Source organism: Bacillus rossius, chromosome 3 (assembly GCF_032445375.1).
Source record: "Bacillus rossius redtenbacheri isolate Brsri chromosome 3, Brsri_v3, whole genome shotgun sequence".
Lineage (NCBI taxonomy): Eukaryota > Metazoa > Arthropoda > Insecta > Phasmatodea > Bacillidae > Bacillus > Bacillus rossius.
Window position 1 is genome coordinate 78,999,532 of NC_086332.1, and position 23,435 is coordinate 79,022,966.

At 33.5% G+C, this 23,435-nt stretch overlaps 1 protein-coding gene across 14 annotated transcripts in view; it reads left to right on the top strand.

Annotated features, from left to right (window-relative positions):
• Positions 1-21,607, top strand: part of LOC134530950 (LIM domain-binding protein 2) — a 321,432-nt gene extending 299,825 nt beyond the window's left edge. For all 14 annotated transcript variants that reach the window (XM_063366288.1, XM_063366293.1, XM_063366294.1 and 11 more), the window contains 2 exons: positions 1,876-2,003; positions 4,301-21,607. In XM_063366288.1, coding sequence (XP_063222358.1) covers positions 1,876-2,003; positions 4,301-4,573 — 401 coding nt within the window. In that variant the 3' untranslated portion in view covers positions 4,574-21,607. The remainder of the gene's footprint in view (positions 1-1,875; positions 2,004-4,300) is intronic.
• The last annotated feature ends 1,828 nt before the right edge of the window (positions 21,608-23,435 follow it).

A 23,435-nucleotide genomic window follows, 5' to 3' on the forward strand; every position in this document is an offset into this window, starting at 1 on the left:
AATTCTCCAAATTTCAAAAGCACATTGGGGTTTATTATTTATTAAAATATTACTTAAAATTGGCTTTTAAAATGTTTGAAAAAGTATTTGTATTCCTATTTGATTTGAACAGTAATACTGATATTCACGCTCGTTCAGTGTTTGAACTTTGCTTTTCATCTCACAGTAATTGAAATGTGACTACATACCTAATCAAATGCACTTCTGGGCAGGGGTATATCCTGATAAGCCTACCCCCTGGCAGTGCCCCTAACTAAATCAAATAAATCTTTGGATAAAAGATGTCATGGCTTTTATTGTTTCAATGACTCTGTGGTTGAGTGGTAGATCACTCCCTTCCATTTCGATTCACTTTTAGCAAGAGGGAAACATATTTGATGTTTTCCGTGGTCCCGTAGATTTTTTCAGGTACTCTCTCTGCACTGACTCATGCATTCTGTTGCTGGTTTATCTCACCGTCTGTCTCTCATGACCTATATGTCACAACAAGAGGTTACACCCTAATTAGCTCTCTCTGCAGAACCAAAGGAGTTAATAAAACTAATGGATGGTTTTTTATTTAAACTTATTGGTAATAGGAGTACAGTAAGTCCTCGGTTTACGTCGGGGTTACGTTCCTGAAAACCGCGACGTAAATAGAAACGACGCAAAATGAGCCATGTTTCATGCCACCGGCCGGCCACGGCCCAAGGTCGGCCGGAAGCGCTGGCATACAGACGTGACAACGGGCAATTTTATCAGCAAATGACAACCGACAGCGTGGGAAACAAGTCCAACTAGTACTTCTCAGCTTTATAGAATGGTTATTTAACCAGCTGCTTTATTACCTTTATTGATTGAAATATAAAAACAGATATATAGTACATACTGTACGTAAGAGCAGGAAGCGTCCCTCATGATGTATGATAAGATAAGGCGGTGAACGTGTAGCTTACGCTAGATAGCATAAATTAACTATCGAAGGAAACAAAGAATTATAAACGAATTATATACACAGTGTTTTGGTTAAAATAAAGATTTACAATCATTGTAAACGACGTTATTGTGAATCGGCGACAACTTAAATTGAAACATGAGTACTCAAACATTAGCGACGTTAATCCGAAACGACGTAAATCGGTACGACGTAAATAGAGGACTTACTGTATTGTATTAGTCAATACTGCTTTTGGTATCTATTTTATAAGATTCACTTTCAAGAATTATACATAGCAATGGCTTTAAAATATAATAATAAATATTTAGGTAGGTTTTTTTTATCTTTAAATTATTTGTATACTTACGGTTAAAGTTACGTAGTTGGACATCCAAGTCATACCTCTATTATCATTTTTTTCTTATTGTTAGTTTGTGTAAATTAACATTTTGTGAGCTATTTATTTTATAACCTCAATGTTACTCACTGTATTGTTAAGACCAAGAAAGAATATACCATTGCTGCTACCAATAGTGTTTCGTAACAGTTTATATTTACAGATCGTAAAATAGCTCATAGCAAAATTTAGAATCTGAAAAAAGTTTGCCTAAATCAAAATACCAAGAATTATAAATTATAAAAATACTTTCTTTAGAAAAATGTTTCTTCTTATTTCATTAATTTAACTCTTGCCATTATAAACATTTAATGAAAGCTTACAGAGTTTTTTTAATTTATTTATTTTGTTCCAAAAATTTAAATAACTTCATTTTGATGATAGTTAATTTGATGGTAGGGTTATCGATGGCCCATATATGTTGCTGATGCAGGCTACTTGCTGACAGGGCTATATCGGTTGATTCAAATGTGTGCACACTGGAACTGTGTGTGTGGTGAGTGTTGGTGCCTGCCAGCGACCGGCACTGGTTGACGTGTGGATCGCCCGTGCGTGCCTGCAGAGTCCCAGCGACCGGCGAACAAGCGGAGGAAAAGGAAAGGCTCGCAGTCCGGAGGCGCAGCCAACAACGCTCCTCCGGTGCCCAACAAGAAGCGGTCGCCCGGCCCCAACTTCTCCCTGGCGTCCCAGGTGAGTTCCTGCTTCCCTGGTCCGCCTGCGAACCCTTCCCCTCCGCCGTCTTCCATCCTTGACTGATTTAGTGAACACTGTTGGTGTTCAGAGCAGGTTGTGAACTACCTTTATAACTAAATGGTGTAAAGCACCAGGGTTACTTTTTATGGTAGATGGATGCATGCATGCTTTCATGGCTATTGCTTACACCCAAATTATTTCAAACAGATCTGTAACATTGACACACTTTGTACTTAATATTACATTAGCCTCATAGCATTCAGTTGATGGAATCACAATTAAGGCTATGTTGGGTTTGGTTGATTTCTCAATCGATTGAACGCCCTGTGTATCCTAGACGAGATGTAGTTTTAGTGCAAAGATAAAAACATTTGAGAAAGTAAACTTATGCATTAGCGGCTTTATGTTGAGATGCATAACATTTTCATTTAATTTGTATCATTATTTGAATTCACAGAGAGAAAAAATAACAGAACAATGTGTACATGAAATATTTGTCTGTTAAATAATTTCTGCGAAAAGATTAGATTCTCCTCTGGAAGTAGGGCTCAAGAATATCAAACAAGACTTTAGAATTGGCATTTTAAAGTATTTTTTGGCATACTTTTTGTGTGACTGTCATTTTGAGGTGTTGATTTAAACTGGTTGTAACAGTTCACTGTGAATGTACAGGGGAAAAAATTATCTCCAGAATTTCACAATATTAGAATATAAAGTAAGAAATATAAATTTTGTATTGTAAATATTGCTAAAAAGTTGTCCCCATAATCAAACCATGTCACAGCCGAGGTAGGCAACACGACAGCTAGCTAAACACCCTCTGAAGGACTACGTATTAAAAATTACAAAAAAAAATGGTTCATGCATAATTACTCAAAATGTTTTTGCCAAAAAACCTTGTTTACAATGGATCATCTTTACAAAGTACCTCACTTTAAAGTAATGTCCATATTAAAGTATGTATTTTCAAATCCCTGCAAAATGTTTTAACAGTGAAATTTCTTGAATACAAATTCTATGGTTCAGTATATTCTTTAATCCGAAGCCATTCGAGCCGTTCCCGTTAATTTATTTGAAATTAATTTTGGTTGTTGCCCTTGGCCAACAATTCGCTTTACGGAGCTACCAATCAATGTTTTTAGTTCAGAGTTTATGGTTACTGTTTGTTTGCATTCAGTAAAGTGTTTCCTTTTTTCTAGCAGGTTACATTTCATGGGTACATTCCCCATATGATTGAAGAATCATGAAGGCAAGGTGATATTCAGATACATATTTAACCAGAAATGCTTACCTGTATTGTTTTCTTTTATAGATCATCTTAATAAACATATTTTAAATACTATTGTACTGTATAGTAATTGTTTTTTGGTATTCCTGTTAAAACTATATTGACCATTGACAATCTGGAAAAATCACCATTCCTACGTGGTATGAATGGTTATGAATATGCCAGATTAAAGACATTTACCTGTGTAAAGCACTTTAATTATTTTGTACCAAAATAAAGGCTTTTCAGGTATGTTGTATGAGATTTCACTGTTTTCTGAATTCTAACTACTTCATAAGCAAAGCTATGTTAGAATCTACACAGGCAGCCGCCATTGCTTATGTGATGCGATAAAGCCCCGAAGGGGAATATCTAGGAATGCATTTTAGTGAACCAGCTATTTTGTTCTATGATCACGATGAAAATAGTTGAGATGTGAACAGCCTGATCATGCCACACATGGGTCTGTACATGAGTGCGTAAAGTTCCCGAGCAGAAGGAAGAGACTTTTATTTACGAGTATGTACACTTTGTTAGTAACGTACACAGTTTATTAATGAATGTTAATATCTTCAGAGGATTTCACTACTGCCAATTTTTTCATTCTCGTGTCCCAACCTCCTTTTCCTTCCCCTCTTCCATGAAAACAATTGTGAATACTCATTTAAGTTTGTTGCATGTGTATACATATGTGGAAGAGAGACTGCCAGTTGTCCCTTTTATAACAAGTTTGTTAATCTTCAGGTCACAGTTCCTAACACTGCTTAAGTACAACTTGTAGGTAGTTACATTATCATTTTATTGTTCAATAGTTCATAGAGCTGAACATTCCTCTAAAGGTTCATCACTAAAATAACACCGTAAAATTGCTGCGGAAATGGATATGTGCGTTGATCTTCTAAGACGTATACTGGACAAAAAAAATCTCTGTACAGGACTGCGAACACCAAATTAATGTTGATAAATAGTTTGTGGACAGCATTCAGCAGTGTTTGCTCGGTGACGTGACCGGCCGGTGTTGTCGCAGGACGTGATGGTGGTCGGAGAGCCGTCGCTGATGGGAGGAGAATTCGGGGATGAAGACGAGAGGCTCATCACCCGACTGGAGAACACGCAGTACGATGCTGCCAACTCGCTGGACCACGACAACCACGGCTTCTCGGACTCGCCCATGACGGGCGGGCCCAACTCGTGGGGAGGAGGGGACCGGGGACCAGGGGGGGTGGGGGTTGGTCCCCCGGGGGGCGCGACGCCCTCTGGCCAGGACTCTGGCAAGAAGTCTCCTGCGGTTAGCCAGTGATGAACAGCGTGCATGTGGTTCGTGTTTGTACGGGTGGCTTACATGGCGGCATTCTGCCTCGACATTGTCTCTCTACTATCGCCAAGAATTCCCGAGTATTTATGATACGCCCTTTTCAGTGTGTGTTTATTTTATTTCTTTTTTTAATTTTCGACACTGTTTCCTTGCAGCAAACGTACTAGTTACGTAAATTTATTGTGGGATTTATATTTTCTTTGTGAAAATTTTTTTTTGTAAGCATGTGTGTACTTAATTATTATACATTGGTTTCATATTGTTTTGGAACTATTATACACTGCCCATTTTTTCATGTTTGTTGATGTGATATATATTTTTAAATTTTTCGAGTCAGGTGTTGATCTGTGCTGTTTGTATTTGCCATGCCAAAACTTGCATGATTATTTAATTTTTTTTTTGTTACTACTGTAACAAAAAATTTTGATGCTACTGTACAGTGTAAAATGAGCATCTCCATATGTACTCTGCTGCAACAATAGTAAACAACACATGTCCAGTATTCAAAACTCTTGCCACATCATTTCCTTTGCTCTCATTCTTGCTGGATTTTAAAATGGTTGTTCGTGTATATCAGGGGTCTTCAAACTATGGTTTTAATTTAATGTAGGTATGTTGGTATGATGAGCCAGCTATGTCTTGGCCTGTGGGACTTAGTGGAGTCAGTGTAGGCTAACAATTTTGGAGACCCTGGTTTATATCGTGAGTGGTGCTGAGTTGACAAGATGTACTTACGTGATTATTTTTCATGAAGCAGTTGCTTCTTCTGCAGTTTTATCAAATTGTTTTGGTTTGTTTGCACCAAATTTATTTTTGTTTATAGCATTTTTGTCACATAGATGTGATTGTGAAAGAAAAAATTTTAGACATTACTTCATTTCAAAGTTACTGTAAAACTTTGTAGTTGTTATAAATGGTATTTGCTGATGTACTTAGCATAGTTAGTACTAAAGCATAACCTTTTTACCACTATATTCTGAACATTTTTCTATAGTCTTGCAAGATTTGCAATATTCTGCTCTAAATTATAGGATTTTATTTAGCATACATGTAGAGTGAAATGTGTGTTTAATTTTTGTAGGCATGTCACAGCATTTAGACATTTTTTGTTCCTGAGCCAACATAGGACCTTAACCCTATGCTTGATATCACTAAGCATAGAGCATATACTTTTCTAAAAGCTTTGCTTCTTATTTTTCAAAAAAAAAATTGTCATGAACTTGAAATACCTGTATGGTTATCATAATCTTTTTAATAAAATATAACAAAAAAATGCCAAGCATGCCTGGAACAATAGAATCCACATCATTATTTTACTTACTTAAATTGATAATGGTGCTTATTGTGGTTTAAGAAAGATTTGTACTTACGATACACAATAATAGGAGTGTGTGGTATTGATAAAATTTTATATAGTTGTGAAAGTTTACGTCTCATTGTAATTTGATGGCATTTTAATTAAGTCTAGGTGTAAATGTTATTTTGGTTAGATATTTTAAATATGTTAACCATATTTTTAATGTGGTGCCTCTATTCACCCTGGCATGCTGACAGTGAAATTTATTACAGTAAAGGAAGTTTGTTGTTGCACGTAGACCGTGAATTTAGGGACAAATATTTTAATATTTGACTAATAAATTATATTAATTACTGTTATAATTTGCTGTTTGCAGAAATATTTAAACATAATGGGGTTTGTCAAAATTTATAGAGGTATCACATGGCATAACAGTAGAAATTAGCTTTTGAAATTAGGTATCAATAACATTATGTATTTGCTTATTTTCAGTTATTTCAGTCTAATACTGTATTATATACGCACCTGTGTTTTGAATTTTTGAATGCTTAAAATCAGGTGATCTTATGATTGATTTTTGATTTACAAAATTTACTTAATTTTAAGATGCATATTTGCATTGATTGGTTAAGCTGAGAAACTAGGGTGCATCTTATAATAAATAATACCCTACATTCGCAACCCAATGTTTAAACATCTGAGAAAAGTATAAGTAGTGCAAGTCAGTTATTGAGGTTATTCAGGATGGGGAACAAGAAACTGTGATGGCTTGTTTACTTTCACTTTAAGATAATTATATTTGCACCATTACTATTAGAGATGCATGTTTATTTCAGAAAAGTACTGGACACTTTACATGTTAAGAACTGTCTTTGCTAATTTGCATTTGATGCTGTTACATAAATACAGTCTGTGCGCAAAACCTGCTAGGCAATGATGTAAATATTGTTGGATTCTCTTAAGTCATTAACTCATTAGTAGGGACAAGATTATATGGTTTTGTATTCAGGCTAATTTCGTTTTTAAAAAAAACAGGAAATTTCGGCATTATTGTTTTAATTTTTTATGAATTCTGTGTATTCATAACTATAGCATATTATTAAACAAATGTGACACTAAAATGATTTTGATTAATATACACTTTTAAATATAATAATTTTTAATAAGCATGTTTAACTATTCAATACAAAAATAATAAATTGGCAAGTATTTGTGTGTTTGGAAAATGTGCCAACTCATAATGTACAACTAATAACACTTGCAAGATAAAAGAAAGTAATTTTTCCTATTTTTTTAGTACATACATTTTGGTACAAACTTTCTGCTAAATAAACTACATTTATTGGATTATACTGTATTAAAATATTAGGTTTTTGTGATTTGAATTAATTTTTGCTTATAAATGCTCATTTATATCATGATTTTAGTTCCATTTCAGTGCATTAAGGTGTATTAATTGCATTTTGATGTTAGGTGTATGGTGTATTGACACAGTTTTCGATGTTGGTATTTCAGTTTTATTGTAATCCACCGTATACTCTTGTTCCTACTCATTAGGTTATGTCTTATGAGAACCAATTAAATATTAACATTCACATTTTTACAATGAAATTGCTAGTATGCAAATTGAATTGTGTCTTATGCCCCCAAGGTAAACGTTTTTGAGAAACTTCTGAGGTTGTTTGGAGATAAAAAAAAAAATCAGTGGCATTTTATATTCTGATAAATACAGTAATTTTATAAATTTTTCTAAAAGGACCAGTTTGTGTAAAAATCAAATTCTTTGGTATATTTTTAGTGTATAGTATCCATTAATATACTTAGCACATCAGTAGGCATACTTGTATACACAACAAAATAAAAATGAGTGGTTAACATTGAAGGTAAATAATTTCAATATTATTCTGCTCAGAAATTCCAGTAGATATAAGTGACGACCATTTGCAGTTGAATGGGTTACAAAATCTCAGTACTGCCCTCCTAAGCAAGAAAGCCCTAACACCAATAAACCAAATTTTACAGGAGAGCAAAAAGAACATTGTTTCTTGGCCATACTATACTAATTTATATTTGCACAATTATTACATTTAGTATATGTAATCCTTAGTATGTAAAAGTATTATGATATGGTTTTTAAACATATTTTATATACGGAATGTATTAAAAATAGAGTTAAGGTGTTCATACCTAGAAAAAATGGTTAACAGATATGTACTTTTAAGGAAGAAAACCTGATCTCCAACAAAACTTATTGTCTCACTAACAGAACGAATAAGAAATCTAAATTTACTGTGAACACGTGTAAGCAGCAATACAAAAAAAAATATATATATTAAATGTATGCAATATAAGCAACTAATACTGGAGTTTATCAATCATTTCTAGCAAAAACTTAAGCAAACAAACTATTAATTACAGCATGCTGCACAGTTATTGCAATGTGATATAAAGTCAAAAGTAATGGTATAAGAACTAACTGTGTTATGTACATTTCTCATCCATTACTTATCATCAGAGATGCACAGATCTGGAACATAGTTTACAGGCAGGTCTTTCCAAAATTGTCTGCAACTCTGTGGCATGAGTGGTACAAGTTTTTTCAGTATTTCTTGTTTTTTCTCTGGGCAGGCACCTCTTGCAGATGTTTTGAATGTTGGAGGTTTCAAAGTAGTGGACAGGCCTTTCTTGGTCATGAAGTCAAGGTTTATTGTTGGGGAAAATTCATAATAACATGACTTATATTGTAGATTGTTGTTTCCTTTTTCTGCCTTGATGTAGCCTATGTCACTTAAAATAGGACGGTTAGCAAAGTTGTCGTACCTCATACATTTGACTTCAGTTTTTCCAGAGTTAGCCTTTGCAACAGAGTCTTGAAAATCCATGAAGTCATACACCTTACCATGGCGGTGTAGGGATTGCTCTACTTGATGGTGGAAAGAATCAGCAGCCATAAACGTATGGCCTGGCTCAAAGAAATACAACTCAATTATGTGTGTGGATACATACTCAGAATTGACAATATGCACAAGATACGTAAGTAAGCACCAATTCTTATTCTGTCCAGAGCAGTTGTCCAGCCATAAAACTATGTGGTGTATGTCTCTGCAGTGTAGGAAATAGCATTGAATGCACTATGTCCTCTTTCTTTCTGCCAGATATGCCTTCAAGCCATATGACAGCTAGAGGTTTCAAAGATTTTTGTTTGCCACCAACAGGAACAAAACCCTCATTGAATGCAATGATGCACTTTGTAAACATTGCAGACTTGAAACCTTCCATTCTTGGTAACATAATTACTTTTTGTAAATGAGCTGTAAAATAAACTTTTTTCCCCACATGGTTCTTCATCTCCATGTTTTCTGTACAAATTTCTGTCTGTGTTACTTTGGTCAATGTGGTGTTTCCATTCTGTACATTGTTCACAGTCTAGTACCAAATAATCTTTGCTATGGTCTGAATTATGGTTATTAAATGCCTCACATGCATCACATTCTTCATTGCCAAGCTTAGCAAATGATATATTCATTTCTTTGACAACAGATCTATATAGATCATAGGAACATTTTATGTCGGGGTGAGAAGCAACAAAGTTCTTATACATTTCATTTACATTTATGTTACTTGGAAGATATCGCCTATTGGGTGCATGGGAGCGAAGGTAATGGGCGATGGAAGGGTTGTATGATTCAATGTGATCCTTCAAGACCTTTTATCAACCTTGGTTGGAGGTATACCTTTTCCCCTCCCATCTGGTGAAATGTTGGTGGGGTCATTTTCCACACACAAAACATTGTGTAATATAGTATCATTATTTTTCGTGTAGCCTAACGTTGTTAAGAAGAAGGAAGACTTGAACTTGCTCTCCATTTCCATCTGTAAGGTAATATTTGAATGCAAACCTACGTCGTGTTGGAAGTCTCACTTCCCCGTCTTCTTTTAATACTTTGCCTAGTTGTTGATATTAGGATAAAATGGCTTCGATCAATCCAGCTCTTCTTGGTATATATCTCATTAATAGCAACTTGTCTTGATTCAGGAATACGTGCTGTACACTTGAGACGGCATGCATCGCAAGGAGGGTGTAAAGGGTGCTTATCACTATAATTCTCTATGCTTATTGCATGTTTTTCTTCCTTTGAAAGCTGTTGTTTTTTCTTTCGTTGACGCTGTTTGCCTTTCTTGGCAAGTTGAAGTACTTGGTCATTTTGATTGTTCCCATCTAATTCTTCATCGAACTGTCTTAATTCCACTTTACTAGTTCCATGTTCCACTACATAATTTTCTTTAACTGAATTCTCAGAATCTTTTTCATTGTTATCTAAATTGTCCAGCAGTCTTTCTCTGTCCAAACCTTGTCTTCCTTTCTCATTAGCTTCAAATGCTTGCTCGACATTTGTCTTGCATATGTCTATGTCATGTTCTTCTTCAATACACTTGCTTGAAATATTAGTGATTTTCATAGGTGATAATTCAGTTAGAGTATAATTATTATCATTGTCTGCATTCTCAGGATCTTGACTAGGAATAGACCTACATGTACAAATGAAGCATTAGGGCTACACAAAAAATCACTGTCATCACTTGTGTTGTTTCGCTCTAACAAACTACAAATATACCTTCCTCTTGAAAGTTTTTTATGTGTGTCACTTTTATTCACAATATTATTACTTGACATCTTCAATTATATTATTTCACATCACTGAATCTAAATTATTTTGACTTACATTCTTGCACTTTGGGTATATCTGATGGATAAATAAACCATAAACATGACAATAAACAGTACTTAATGTTGACAACAAAAGTAACAATCAACATGGCCATTCCATATACTCATATGTACCAACACAGTGGCACATAATATTGCCTGCAGATTTTGTGTTCCACACAGTGCTGCCATCTCTGTCCTGGAGAAATATTATAATAATTCCTCCCGAACAGAAATGGCAGCACAGAGGCTAAAAGAGTCTCTACAAGTAATAATTACATGTTTTCCCAAAAATATGATATGGCAAATCTTTATTTAGAGTGTAAATGACAAGAGACTCACTTTTAATTTACTTAGAAGCACCTAAGGCATCATGTACACCTTTGTCAACTATTGAAAACCGTAAGAAAGAAAGCCTTAAGTACAAAGACTGGTGCACTTAAAGCTTTCTTCCTTCAAATAGTCAACATAAGGCCTTTTTCCTTAGTTTTGCCCTAACTTTTGGACTTACGGCTTTTTTCACTAGCGATTTAAACAGGCAAAGATTCGTTATGACACTGTTTTTGTAGCGTAGAAAGGTGTATTCTGTTCCAAAGCTTCAGAATATGAAAAAATAAAAAATAAAAAATAAAAAATAAATGGAGTTAAGGCTTTCTTTCTTAGGAGGGCAGAGTAGGTAAACCCATATTTAAAGGCTCTGAACTAAGTTTAGGATAAAAGTACAACATGATTTGTTAATACAGCTTTATGTTCTTTAGAAACTGTTTAATTAGTTGTCCCTGAAATTACTTTGGCTTTTGGATTTTAGCATAATTAGGATCATAATATTTACATACTTTCTGTGTTTCTGTAATTAACTGTAGTCATAAAAATTAAACACTGTTGAACTTTTTTTTAATTCACCAATTTTACAATTTCTTTAAATTTTGAAACTTTTTTACTGTGGTCCTGTAGAATCTGCATACAGTAACAGTTTCCCTGCTGAATTTTACCACAGTTTTTCCCTAATCTCTGAACGGTGTAAAATGAAGTTTCATTGTAGTAGAGAAGTTAACTACCCTGAATAAGTCAACTTCAGTATCTGCATCTTGACGTGAAAAACTTGCGTAGTGGTTAATGAATTTGCTGGTGGAACTGCCACATGTCTTGGTGCACTGTAACAGGGAAAGTGTTTTCTCACCTGGAAAATAAACAAGTAAATAAAAACCACAAAATTCTAAGATATTGATTTTAAAACTAGATAGTATGATTTACTGCTCTGTGCATTTTCAATAATTGTGCTCTTTTTTTTTTTTTTTTTTGCATTGCTCCTTTTGTCCCTTGCAGTTATATTGATCTCTTGAAATTGAAACAAATCAGAGTTTCCTAGCGATGACCTGACTTCTGGTCAGTCAGCCATGTTGGGAAATTAGTCCTTAGAGCAGTTGAGTAATGTATGGTTTTCCAAAGGCTTGGTGGCTTGGTATCATTACAACATGCATGTTTTTATGTTGACAAAAAATACATGTAGTTTGGACTTAGGTAAATAGATTTGAGAATCTCTCGTGCTGATGGTATAGAGACAACAAAACTACATTTGGATTAATTTAACTGTGGGATTCTGCCATGCAAAAAAAATTGTCACTCTCAGTGCCAAGTACTATACTTTTAAAGTCAAACAATTTTCATTATAAATCTGGCTTTAATAGGAATGTTCATGGTAACTACTAAAGTTCCACTTGTATTAGAAATTTGTGGGGTTTTGAACCCTTTTATGTGAATTGAAAAAAGTTTAGTAATGCATATATGATCAGGTTTTTCTCTGATGAAGTCTTTGATGCCCCAGCATGTTGAATTATATCTCATCTGAACATTTTCAGAGTCCTAAAAGTGTAATAAGCTTTAGTGGCTTCAATGATATTCAGGCTCTGAATGTTAAGAAAAAAACTGTTTTATGAAAATGCAATATTCATTTCAAAAGATGTTTTTCACAATTTCTAGCGAAACTTAATTTGCTATCTTGAAATACAAAAAATTAACATAAACATGCACCCATTATTTTTATGTTTCTGTTTGATAAATAATGCACTGTGTCACATTCTGTTCTATCACAAATCGTAGAGCCTTGAAGAAGTTTTGTTTGACATGTCTGTATAATGTTTCCACTGTGCGTACGTTTGTCATTGTGCAGCTGATGTACATAAATGAACTCGTGGTGAGAGTTGACTTCATCTGCACCACGATACATCTGTAGACTGAATGTGTCTGGCCACTGCCCAATATTTTGAAAATGATAATATTTATAACTGAAGAGCTCTCTGCATTCTTGTAATTAGGCAATGGAATTCAACATTTCAAGAAAATTATATTTGTTTCATGGTTAGCAGATACGTCAGTTTTGTTTTCAGTTTACAAACGTTTCAGTGTGTTGGTTTGTAGATACATCATGGAAACAGTTTTTTCAAAGATATGCTATATTAATCTAGAAAATTCATAGCATAAAGATTCTATCCAAAAACCAAAATAATGGGTTCAAAATTAGAACTGAGGAATCAGTAATGGATTTTTCCTTAGTACATCTGTGCTAGGAAAAAAAAACTGTTAGAAATTGCTTGAGTTTGTATTTTCAAGAGAAAATATTAAAAGGGTAGGAGAATAGAGTACATAACAGCAGAGTATTGGTTGTATAGCAATACTGCATGGCCAGGTAATGTCTCTGTGACTACACTTTCAAGGCATTGCAGAGTGAGCTCTGTTCTTTTTTTTTTCCCCTTTAAAGGTACTTATCACAAAAATAATTTTTTTTAAAAAAATATTGTTATATAATGATTACTGATTAATGGACTGCAACCCATTAAATACAAAAAAAAATATTTTTCAATTAATACAAGTGTTGGCCATGAGGACCAATGAGCAAGCAACTAGTGAGGTTAGGCACGAGGATTTTTGGCTGGGACAGTACGCCAGTTTGTAAACATAAGTTTTGATTAAGTTTACAATGACTCTAGGAAAACTAGACATTTTGTGTGATGTAGCAAACAGTGAAAACATTTTACTGTGCATGCAGCAACTATTACCTAGCATGCAAGTTCTTTATTCTTTTTAGCACTGCCAGTATTAGCAGTTAAGTGTTATGAACAACAAACATTTGGTCATGCTACACAATCAACTGGCTTTCACTGGATGTCACAGAAGTGCTAACATATTCAGAGCGGAGAGCAACGTCCATCATTCTAGTCATTTTGTTGAATTTGCGTCCAAGAACTGTTTAGTGATTTTTTATTGTTTGAAGCACATAGTACATCTATACCTGATGCTGAAGTTTTAGTTTTAGTTTAGAGGTTTTGTTTTAATATTTGAAGCTTGGACTTTATTTTCGATTGAGTTGTGCATGCAAGTTTTTATTGTTGTAAAATGGGGAACTCTTACTATTACTTTTGTTACCGCCTTCTATTCTAATATAAAGTATTGTTTGTTACTGATTACCTATTTTCAAAAATGCTTACAAATAAGAATTTTTTTCACATAAGAAGATAATTGATGTGTAATTCCCATTAAAATGCCTCACTCCAACACTGCAGCGTCACAGCAAGAGTGACGAAAAACAGTCATTGTGCAAAATGCAAAATGCAAAAAAAAAAAGTATAAAGCACACATGTACAAAAACTGTGTGGCAAAACCCTTTTATATATATATATATATATATATATATATATATATAAGAGTGTATAAGAATCAAGTAGTCGTGTTTTGCCTCAATTGGGATGTTATATCTGCAAGAAGTTTTATGCAGTTGGTTAATTATTTGCAAATAATTAATAAATCTGTAAATTTGAAAATAACAAAATAATTATAAAGTCATAAAAGAAGGAAGTGGCTTTTCTTTTGGCAGCTCGCTGTGGCCTCTATCACCGGGAGAATGTCTCGCCGAGTGATGGCAAGGCTGGTGCCGGCCCCACATCCGGGTGTTTGCGTTATTACAGTTATCGAGTCTAGTTGGTTTGCTGCTTGACAAAATATGTATAGACGATGTTGCAATACCTTGTACTTAAATATTCTGGTATCCAGGCGAGCCAAACACAAAAGTATACTTACAAAAAATAATATGCACTTCAATGAGACATTTTACCCAGTCACTAGCTAATAACTCATAGGTTATTGAAATTTCCTAGTGATAAGAACTACATGTGAGATTGTAGAAAAATACTTCTTGAATAAAATTTAGAGTCAGTGATTTTAAAGACTTGTTATGTAATAAAAGTATTTTTAACCACGAAAAGCTTTTAGCACCACAAGGTTATGTATAGTCAAATGGTTCTATCCAGGGTTAAAATTCACGCTCTTATAATGAATGGTAATAATTTAACAAACAATGGTTAATGACTATTGAACACCTTTGCCGATAGTGGCATATCCTTTATATGAAAACTAATCTGTTGGAGTCTATACATGATGCCTCGAGGGTATGTGGAACCTAATGCCAGCCAAGGGACTTTTGCCTCGTGATGTCAAACCAATCACAAAGCATTGTGATAATTCACGTAATTCCTGACATAATGGAAATTTTTTCTTGTAATGGCCTGGTCTGAGGTCTTTGTGACACACACAGTGTTAATGAATCACCTAAAATATGTGTGTTCCCCATTATTGTGTGCATGTTGGCAGAAAACTTTTAAGTTAGATAGGTTTGCAAATGTGTACATGTGTATGATTTTGAGCATTACATCACATTGGTGTTAGCTGAACACAGTTTTAAGTTTTGTTTTAGTAAAAGCTTGGTTTTTGTGATTGTGACATTACTAAACCACATCCTATAGCTTTTATTATAAAATATTTTTATTTACAATGATTGAAGACTTGCTTTTGTGATGTTGGCAGCCTTCATATTTAAAATACATTATTGGTTGGGATTCAGATTTTATGTTTTAAATACATATTTATGTAAATTATATTTACAGTTTACATAAGTTAGTATTACATAATGGAAACTGTTTGCATCAGAAGTATTTCCTACTTTTAATAGTAAGTTTTAAAATAATTATTATATAATTGTGGTTTGGTCACTGATTATTTTGTTTCAATTTTGTCCAGAAGAAGTGTATAGATGTGTGCGTTAATTTTCCAATTGTAAATATTAATATAGTTTACCAAACAGTCATAAAAAAAATATAGATGTCATTTTTATTTCATATATTTATATTAAAGCCAAGGATTAAGCTTAAAAAAATACAAAAAAAGATCGGTGCACCCAACCACGAGTTTTCAAGAGTACACATCATTTTAAATTGTACTGTTAATGATGTGTTGTAGTTTTTCAGAAGTGTTTTAGTATATGAATGGAGTTATAGTTTATTTTTGAAACACTTATCATTTTTCTGATGAAATATATCTGTGTATACCAGTGATTATTTAATCATTGTAAAGCATTTTGCTTATACTAATTGGTCAAAATTTAATTTGTTTATGATGGTATGGCATGGTGAAATGGTTTTAAATTTAATTACTTCAGAATGATGTGATTAAGTAAAAGAGCTTTTTCTGTCTTATGTTTGCAAAAAAATGTATTTTTTTTTATTGCATGTATAAAGTTTTATATTAACTGGAGAGGTAAGGTTTGTTTTATACTGTCAAGATGTATGCATATATTTTGTTAGTGCTGGAATTTTTTGTCATTACAAAACTTTGCAATCTAGGATTAGTTACTACAACAAGTAAGTAGTAATTTGCTGTGAGAAATGTGTGCTGCTTTTTTCTCATACTTTGTGTTCTTGTGGGGTTAAACTACTGAATATAGTTCTACATGATTCATCCACTTGCATTTGTGTACTGTTGAATTACCAGCTTCCAAAGAATATCATATTTACTTGACTGTAAGTTGGCAGTGTTGGCACTATTTTATTTTCTAGCAAGTACCAATTCATTGCAAACCTCTTATTATATTGATTGTTTTGAATAAGCATGTACAGTATTGAACCATTTTATATGATTCATCCTGCCCAGGTCTAAAATATTATGCTTTGAAAAACTGTAACAATTCATATATATAAACATTAATAAACAAACAAAATTTTTTAAAAAATTAATGGATCCTTAAAATATTATTTTGTTTTAATGGAGGGACAAATAGTTTGTAAATTTCAAATTAAAATTTACTTTTTTTCGAAATTTTATTAAAATTAATTTTAATAATATTACTTTGATTTATACACAATTTTTCTTCTTATTCTGCTATCCTTTTTCACAGGAAAAGTTTGGTTGCCAAGGTGATTTAACTTGACATTTATTCAAACAAAATTGTTTAATTTCTGACATTGCATATAGCACATAAGATGTGGTCAGTTTTTCAGTCCTTAATACTAGGAAATAAATTTGCACCTCCATAAAAAAACTGAGGCCATTTTTTCTTGCAATCAAAGAATTTTTGGATACCTAATATTTTATGAGTGTAGAGAAGCTATATAAGACCACTTCTTTGTCCTCATGTCCATGTAAGAATCCAGGACTCGACAGCCATGATGGATGGGGAGGAATGATAGAGAGGAGGGGGGGGGATATTTTCATTTGCACGCTCCACTCTTGTAGAAAGTTTAGGGAAGATTCAGTGCCCAGAAGTTGTTAACACTACTTTGCTTTTAAATTCTGGAGTGCAAAAAAAAGGATCTGCATCATGAAATAAAATGTGGCATGTACATCACTCCAACATGTGGAAGTTGCAAGTGTGGATACAATGGTAAAAAAAACATGCTCAAGCTAATTATAATTAGTTAATTCTTAGTGCAATTATAGACTATGTACCAACAGTGGTGTGGACTAGTGTAGCTGTGACATAAATGTTGTCATAAGTGTAGGAGCTGTTTAAAGCTATTCTAACGTGCATAAATATCTTGTCTTACATGCCAGAAAACACATTCGCAGACATTTTGACCTTGAATATCAATAATTCTTCAAAGTTATTTATTTTTCTTGTATTATCACTATCCCCAGGAAAAGTAATAGGTTATAGCATTTCATGGGCATCTTGCAGCCAAGTAAAAAGCAGGTATAGAAGCCATTTGTGTGTGTGTGTGTGTGTATGTAAAATGTGAGATTGTAAACATCCCACATGCACCTTTGTTCTGAATTTGAGTATCCTCATTTCTGTTTTGGAGATCTAAAACTGAACCCTTCAGAATTTTGGCTGTATGAAAAATTTAAAAACATGTTTTAAGTTATTGGTGCATCAAACTTGTTGGCGTTGTAGCACGGCTCTTAACTTCAGCCAGATGTGGAGCAGGAGTGGTGGTACTGACAGGTGCGTGTGTGTTGTGAAGCTCACTGGTAACACCTCGAGTGCATTGTGCTTGGTCAGTCAAGATCCACACTGTGTGTTAGTGGCTCCTTGAGCCATGCTTTCCTTCTTACTGGCAGATTGAATTGCTGGCTTGCCACGAGTGAAAACTTTCAATAGAAGTTACAGTAAAAAGAAACCACTGTACTTGGTATTCTATTTTTTATTTGTTTAAGACTTAAAAGAGCTCAAACTTAGCACATTAAAAATACACACATATACCTGTACAAAGTATGGCATCATTATGTGATACCTGTCTTTGAAACATTTGTTTCAAGCAATAATATTTGTAAGAAGGCCTAACTTTTCTCGAGCTGGAACTCCGAACCACTGCAATTTATAACTAAGTCAATTTTGCCAGTATTAGCAAAAAATAATAATATATTGTACAGTTAAACTCTGTTGAGATTTTTATTTTTAAAGAATCTTACTATTCAAAAAATATCTTCATGTATGGAAAAAGAATCCATACACTAGTAACTTTACTAATGTAAAGTTTGTGTAACAAAAATAGGGCATTATAGTGCAATGAATGTTAGCTCATTACATACAATAATAAATCTCATCGCATGCAGAGTACATTTTACTGACTTCGGCACATTATTTCATCATGCTTAGCCAGAGTAATTTTAATTGTTGACGAAGCTTCATTTCTGTAGCCTCAAATGAGATCAATTTATTGGAATCAACTTTATGTTAACTTTTTTAGTGGAAAAAAAACTTTTTTTTCCATAGTAATGATAAAAAATTTCAAATAGTTGTAAATGATTAATGATAGTACAGAAAGGAGCTAATACGTAGTTAGCTGGTCTGATAAGAATTGAGAGTTTGGACCAAGTGTGTGGGGCTGGTAGGTTTAGCTACTGGAACCTTTCCTTTACACACACCACCACACATCACCACCCTACTTTTTTTTGTAAATTATATAAGTAGGTAATTTGTTTTTCCCAAAAAAAGAAAATTTCCCTTTTAAAATTACATTATATAAATAAATTGCAATCTCTAGGAACTTTAGAGAAGATAGTTAAACTGAAATATTCAAACATTGTAGCAGTGAAAATACCTTTTGCAGAAATGTCTCAAATTAGTTGTTAATGTACTCATTTTCACAGTTTGCGATATAGTTAAACTATTATTAACTCAGACCATTGTATGTCAGAGATAAATATAATCTTCAGTTCTTGTGAAAAGTACTTGCTGCTTCCCTAGACATGGTATTGGTCTGTCAGGTGTTTAACATAGTACATTATTTAACAATCATGTAAGATTTTTTTGTTTAAAATAACCTTATAGAAATTAACGAAAATTATCTGTTCCAAGATGAGCTGGTTTTTTTTTTCTTCCATAGGGTAATTATTTAATGCAATGACTATACATACATCTGTTTAGTGCAGTGCAGAGCCATCTTTACTCATAAAAAAGAAACCAGTTGCAGCACTCATAGGTCGCACCGTTCTTTCACCGTCAGATGGTCGTCATTATAGTTTAGCTTGATGTTATCAGTCATTGGCCGACTTTCTTTACCAAATATGGAATAAAAGAAATTCCATCTTATTTTATGAAGAAAGGCGAAGACTATCACTTAAAGATGACATATAAATCTTAGGAGGGAGGGACTTGATCTCAGACAAGGAACTTCAGGTGTGATAAAAATCTGTAGCATTTCTTTTTTTTTTTTTTTTTTTTTTTTGTAGATGGAGTGCTCAAATGTTCTGCAGAAAGGAATGTTTTGAATTTCGAGTTAGTGTATTTGATCACCATATTTATAAAGATAGTTGAATGAGTTTTGCAGACTGTCTTTACAAAATCATTTAATATGTTTATGAGTTTATAGTATATTTGAAATTATTTTTCATATATGAATCTATTTTTTTATATACATATATTAAAATAATCTAGGATTTTATTTAGTACACTATTCTATTCTTGGATTCAAAGTTTTTGAACTAAACAATACAATTTTGTATTGTTTAACAATGTACAAAAAGAAAATTAGGAACCAAACAGCATAATCCTTTTGTAAAACAATGAGTTTAGGCATAATTTTTTTATAAAACATATTTTAATCAAATCAGATCAGTGTTGCTTCTCAAAATTTGCGTGATGGGTCAATGACGTATCAAAATAATTGCATCACTTTGGTCTATTATTTTTATTGGTGTTTGGTCTGATGTTCGGAGTTTTTCTCTCGTGGCAATCCTTTTCAAACAAATGTATACAGTGTCGAACCATTCAGTGTCACAGCTTTGTCATTGTCAATGCCATGTTTTATTGTAACATTGTAACTCATTACTAGCAAGGAGGTGTGGTCTTTAGCATGAGGGGATTAACCATTTCTCATAAAGCATGTATAGTTTTACTTTCAAAAAAATGCTGTTGATTCTAATTTTGAAAAATGTTAATATGCCTGATTTCTGAAAACTTCCACTACGTCTTGCACATTGGTGTCTAATATAGTTGAAATAATTTTCATGAATGTGCAAGAGACTTGCTAGTGTTGCAGCAGTGGTGCCAACTTAAATCCACAGCAACCATGTTTCATTGCTGTAATCATGTCACTCTCTTGTAGTATTTTACTTCCCATTTGTCTTGTTTGTCATTTGGATTGATGCATTTTAGTAATGTTTTATCTTTCTTTGTAAGTATAATTATGGTAGTTTACATTCATGTACTTTTTTTCCTTAGTTATGGTAAGCAGACATTTAGTCGAGCAGTTTCACGAGTCGTGTCGAAGACTCTCGACGTGACGCGCCACGTAAGCCACCGTGAAGTACCGTAACTACGTACTGTCGCATTCATATCATACTGTAGGTACTTAATGAAACCGTGCGAGCGCACGGTGTGGGGGAAGACGACGGCGCTCTTCCCGCGCAGCCCGTTCCGTGTCGGGAGGATCAAAGCCGAGGACACGAGTGTATTTAATGAACTATGTGTGAGGTGACAAGAGACTGGAAGATGGTGTAGTGTATCTCGCGAGAAAGCTGGGCTCCTGTGGTAGCCGTGGACATACGGACATCCTGTGCGTTGTTTCAGTTGGGGGGAGGGAGTGGTAACTGCGAACAACAAAACTCTACTGTATCTGTTGTCATAGACTGTGCGTGTTTTTAAACTTATTAAAATAAAGATAATTTTAGACTCCCTTTAGAAAAATAAGCGTCAACCTGAAGCTAATAAATAATATTCAATTGTGGATTGACCAAAAAAGTACACAAAATTATTTTTTTTGTATGTGTATTTTTGTCTTTCTGAAAATTACATAGCAGTCATGGTTCCAATTTTTAAATTCCAAGACTATGAAAACAAAAATCTAATGTTCTGTAGTTGAGAATTTTTAGATTCTGATTGAGTGATGTCCAATTAAACTGCTATTATTGTTCCCAATACTATAATTTATACATCTTGCGAGTGATGTATTAAATATAAAAGATTACAAAAATATAAAATGTGAAAGGCTGATTGTTTTCATTGAAACTTGTTTTTCAAATGCACTAGTGTGCCCACAGATGAATGCTGAGTTCAAAGGAGAATATGCTTTCGAAATGATCATATTGATGTATCATTCTTTTCCAGTGTGTCTCCTTCCAACTGTGTGTATTTCTACCAGTAGAGTTGTGTATTGTGTCTTTTTCTCCTCTGTGCAGCTTCTCCCATTGTATCCCTCTAATGTAGATGTGGGCACACTGTTCCAATACAACAGAGAGAAAACAATGTGTCTGTAAGTTTGTTTGTGATTTCCCAAAACCATGTCCTATTCACTTCTGTGCTTCGTTTAAGTTGTACAGGAATGATGGAAGATCACGTGAATGGTGTTCACTAATGTGTTGACTTATTTTTCTTTTCAGCCAATAATTTAATTCTGCAAAAACATTCATTTATAGGAAGGAAATACTTGTGCAAAAGCCCAAAGTATATTAAGTTTAGTCTTGACCATATTCTGGCTCGAAAAGGACGTGCTAAAAAAGGCATTATACACATTTTTTTTGGCAATGTTTGGTATAAGTCACTGTAGGTACTGATAAAGCACCTATTATATACAATGTTTATGTTGGTAACAAATGTTGGCTAATGATATAATCATGTTCAAACTGGCCAAGCAAATGTACCTCTATTGCAGCCCGCCCCGTATGATGTTATAACTCAGAAACTAGCTTTCCGTTTCACTTGTCACATTGGGCTACGATGCATGTTTGTTCAAAGAAGAACTGTTTAAAAATTTGAAGTGCTAAGAGTACCAAGTGTACTTAATATTATACAACAAGGTTTCCCAAATATTGTTATAAACAACTTCATTAATATACATCTAGCAAATAATTGTGCTGGTACTGAAGTCCAAAACCTTAGAAAAATTTTGATGTAAAGAATAAGAAAAAAATTTAGTTCTTGGTTGCTTAAATACACAAATAAATAAAGTACATTATTTTGCTATTTTAAACATTGAGATTTTAATGCATTTTTTTTCCTACCTTCTAAGATCAGTGGCATAGTATATTTTTGTTCTTAACCACAAACAAATAAATTAATGCATCTTAAACTTAAGTGTTTCTTATATGCTGTTTTAATTTTAGAAAACTGTAAAAAAAAATTATAATTCTTTGAAATGCTTATTTAAATGGAGTTGCTTTTACCTGCAAGGACACAAGAAGTGTAGTGCATAATTTGAACACGTGGTAATGTCTTCTGATAGTTTGCCATGATAACAACAGCTTAAACATTGCCTGTCTCACACTTGTTCCAATTGACAATATATTAGGACAGGTGGTTTCACATTTTAATGTTTTCCTGTCATCTGTCTTTGCTCCATAGTATTTATTTGTAAACATTGGGAGCAAGTGGACCTGGTTAGAAAAAATGACTACTCTCACATAAGCCGGAAAAATAGCAGACATCTTGGTCAGATGAAACTTCTTTGGCAATACCTAATTTTGCAAAAAAAAAAAAAATGAACATTGAAATTAGGTTGTAAAATGCACTTTCACATCTAGGTAATTATACATATATTCTTGTCATACCTGCAGTACTTAAATAATACATGTAAACAGAAAATACATTATGTAAAAATTGATATATAAAAATATGATTATCATTGTTAAATAGGACTTAATAAAAAAGACACAATACAAATTCTCAACAGTATAAACAACACAGAAGCAGACAATTCGGTCTCACAACTCTTCCTTTTAGATGATAAGCATCAAGAGAGTGAGTGAACTTAATGACCCGAGAACTAAAACGACCAATGGCCATACTGTTTTCTGTGAGTAAAATAAACTTTAGTGATAATGATAAGTGTTTCATATTTGTTCCCTTGCAGCTCAGACAGCCCTTGTGATCTTACTTTTGGGACAAGTACATGAAGCTACACACCTACTTTAGGTGAATTTGGAAATGGCCAGTGTTATGTGGCTGCAGAAAGCTGTAAGAGTTTGGAAGGATGTGGGTGTTTTCCTTTTAGTATTATTTTTGTCCGGTTTTTGTTTCCTGAATACATTTCATACTATGATAGTTTTCCCCCCAAAAAATAATTGGTTCTCTAGCA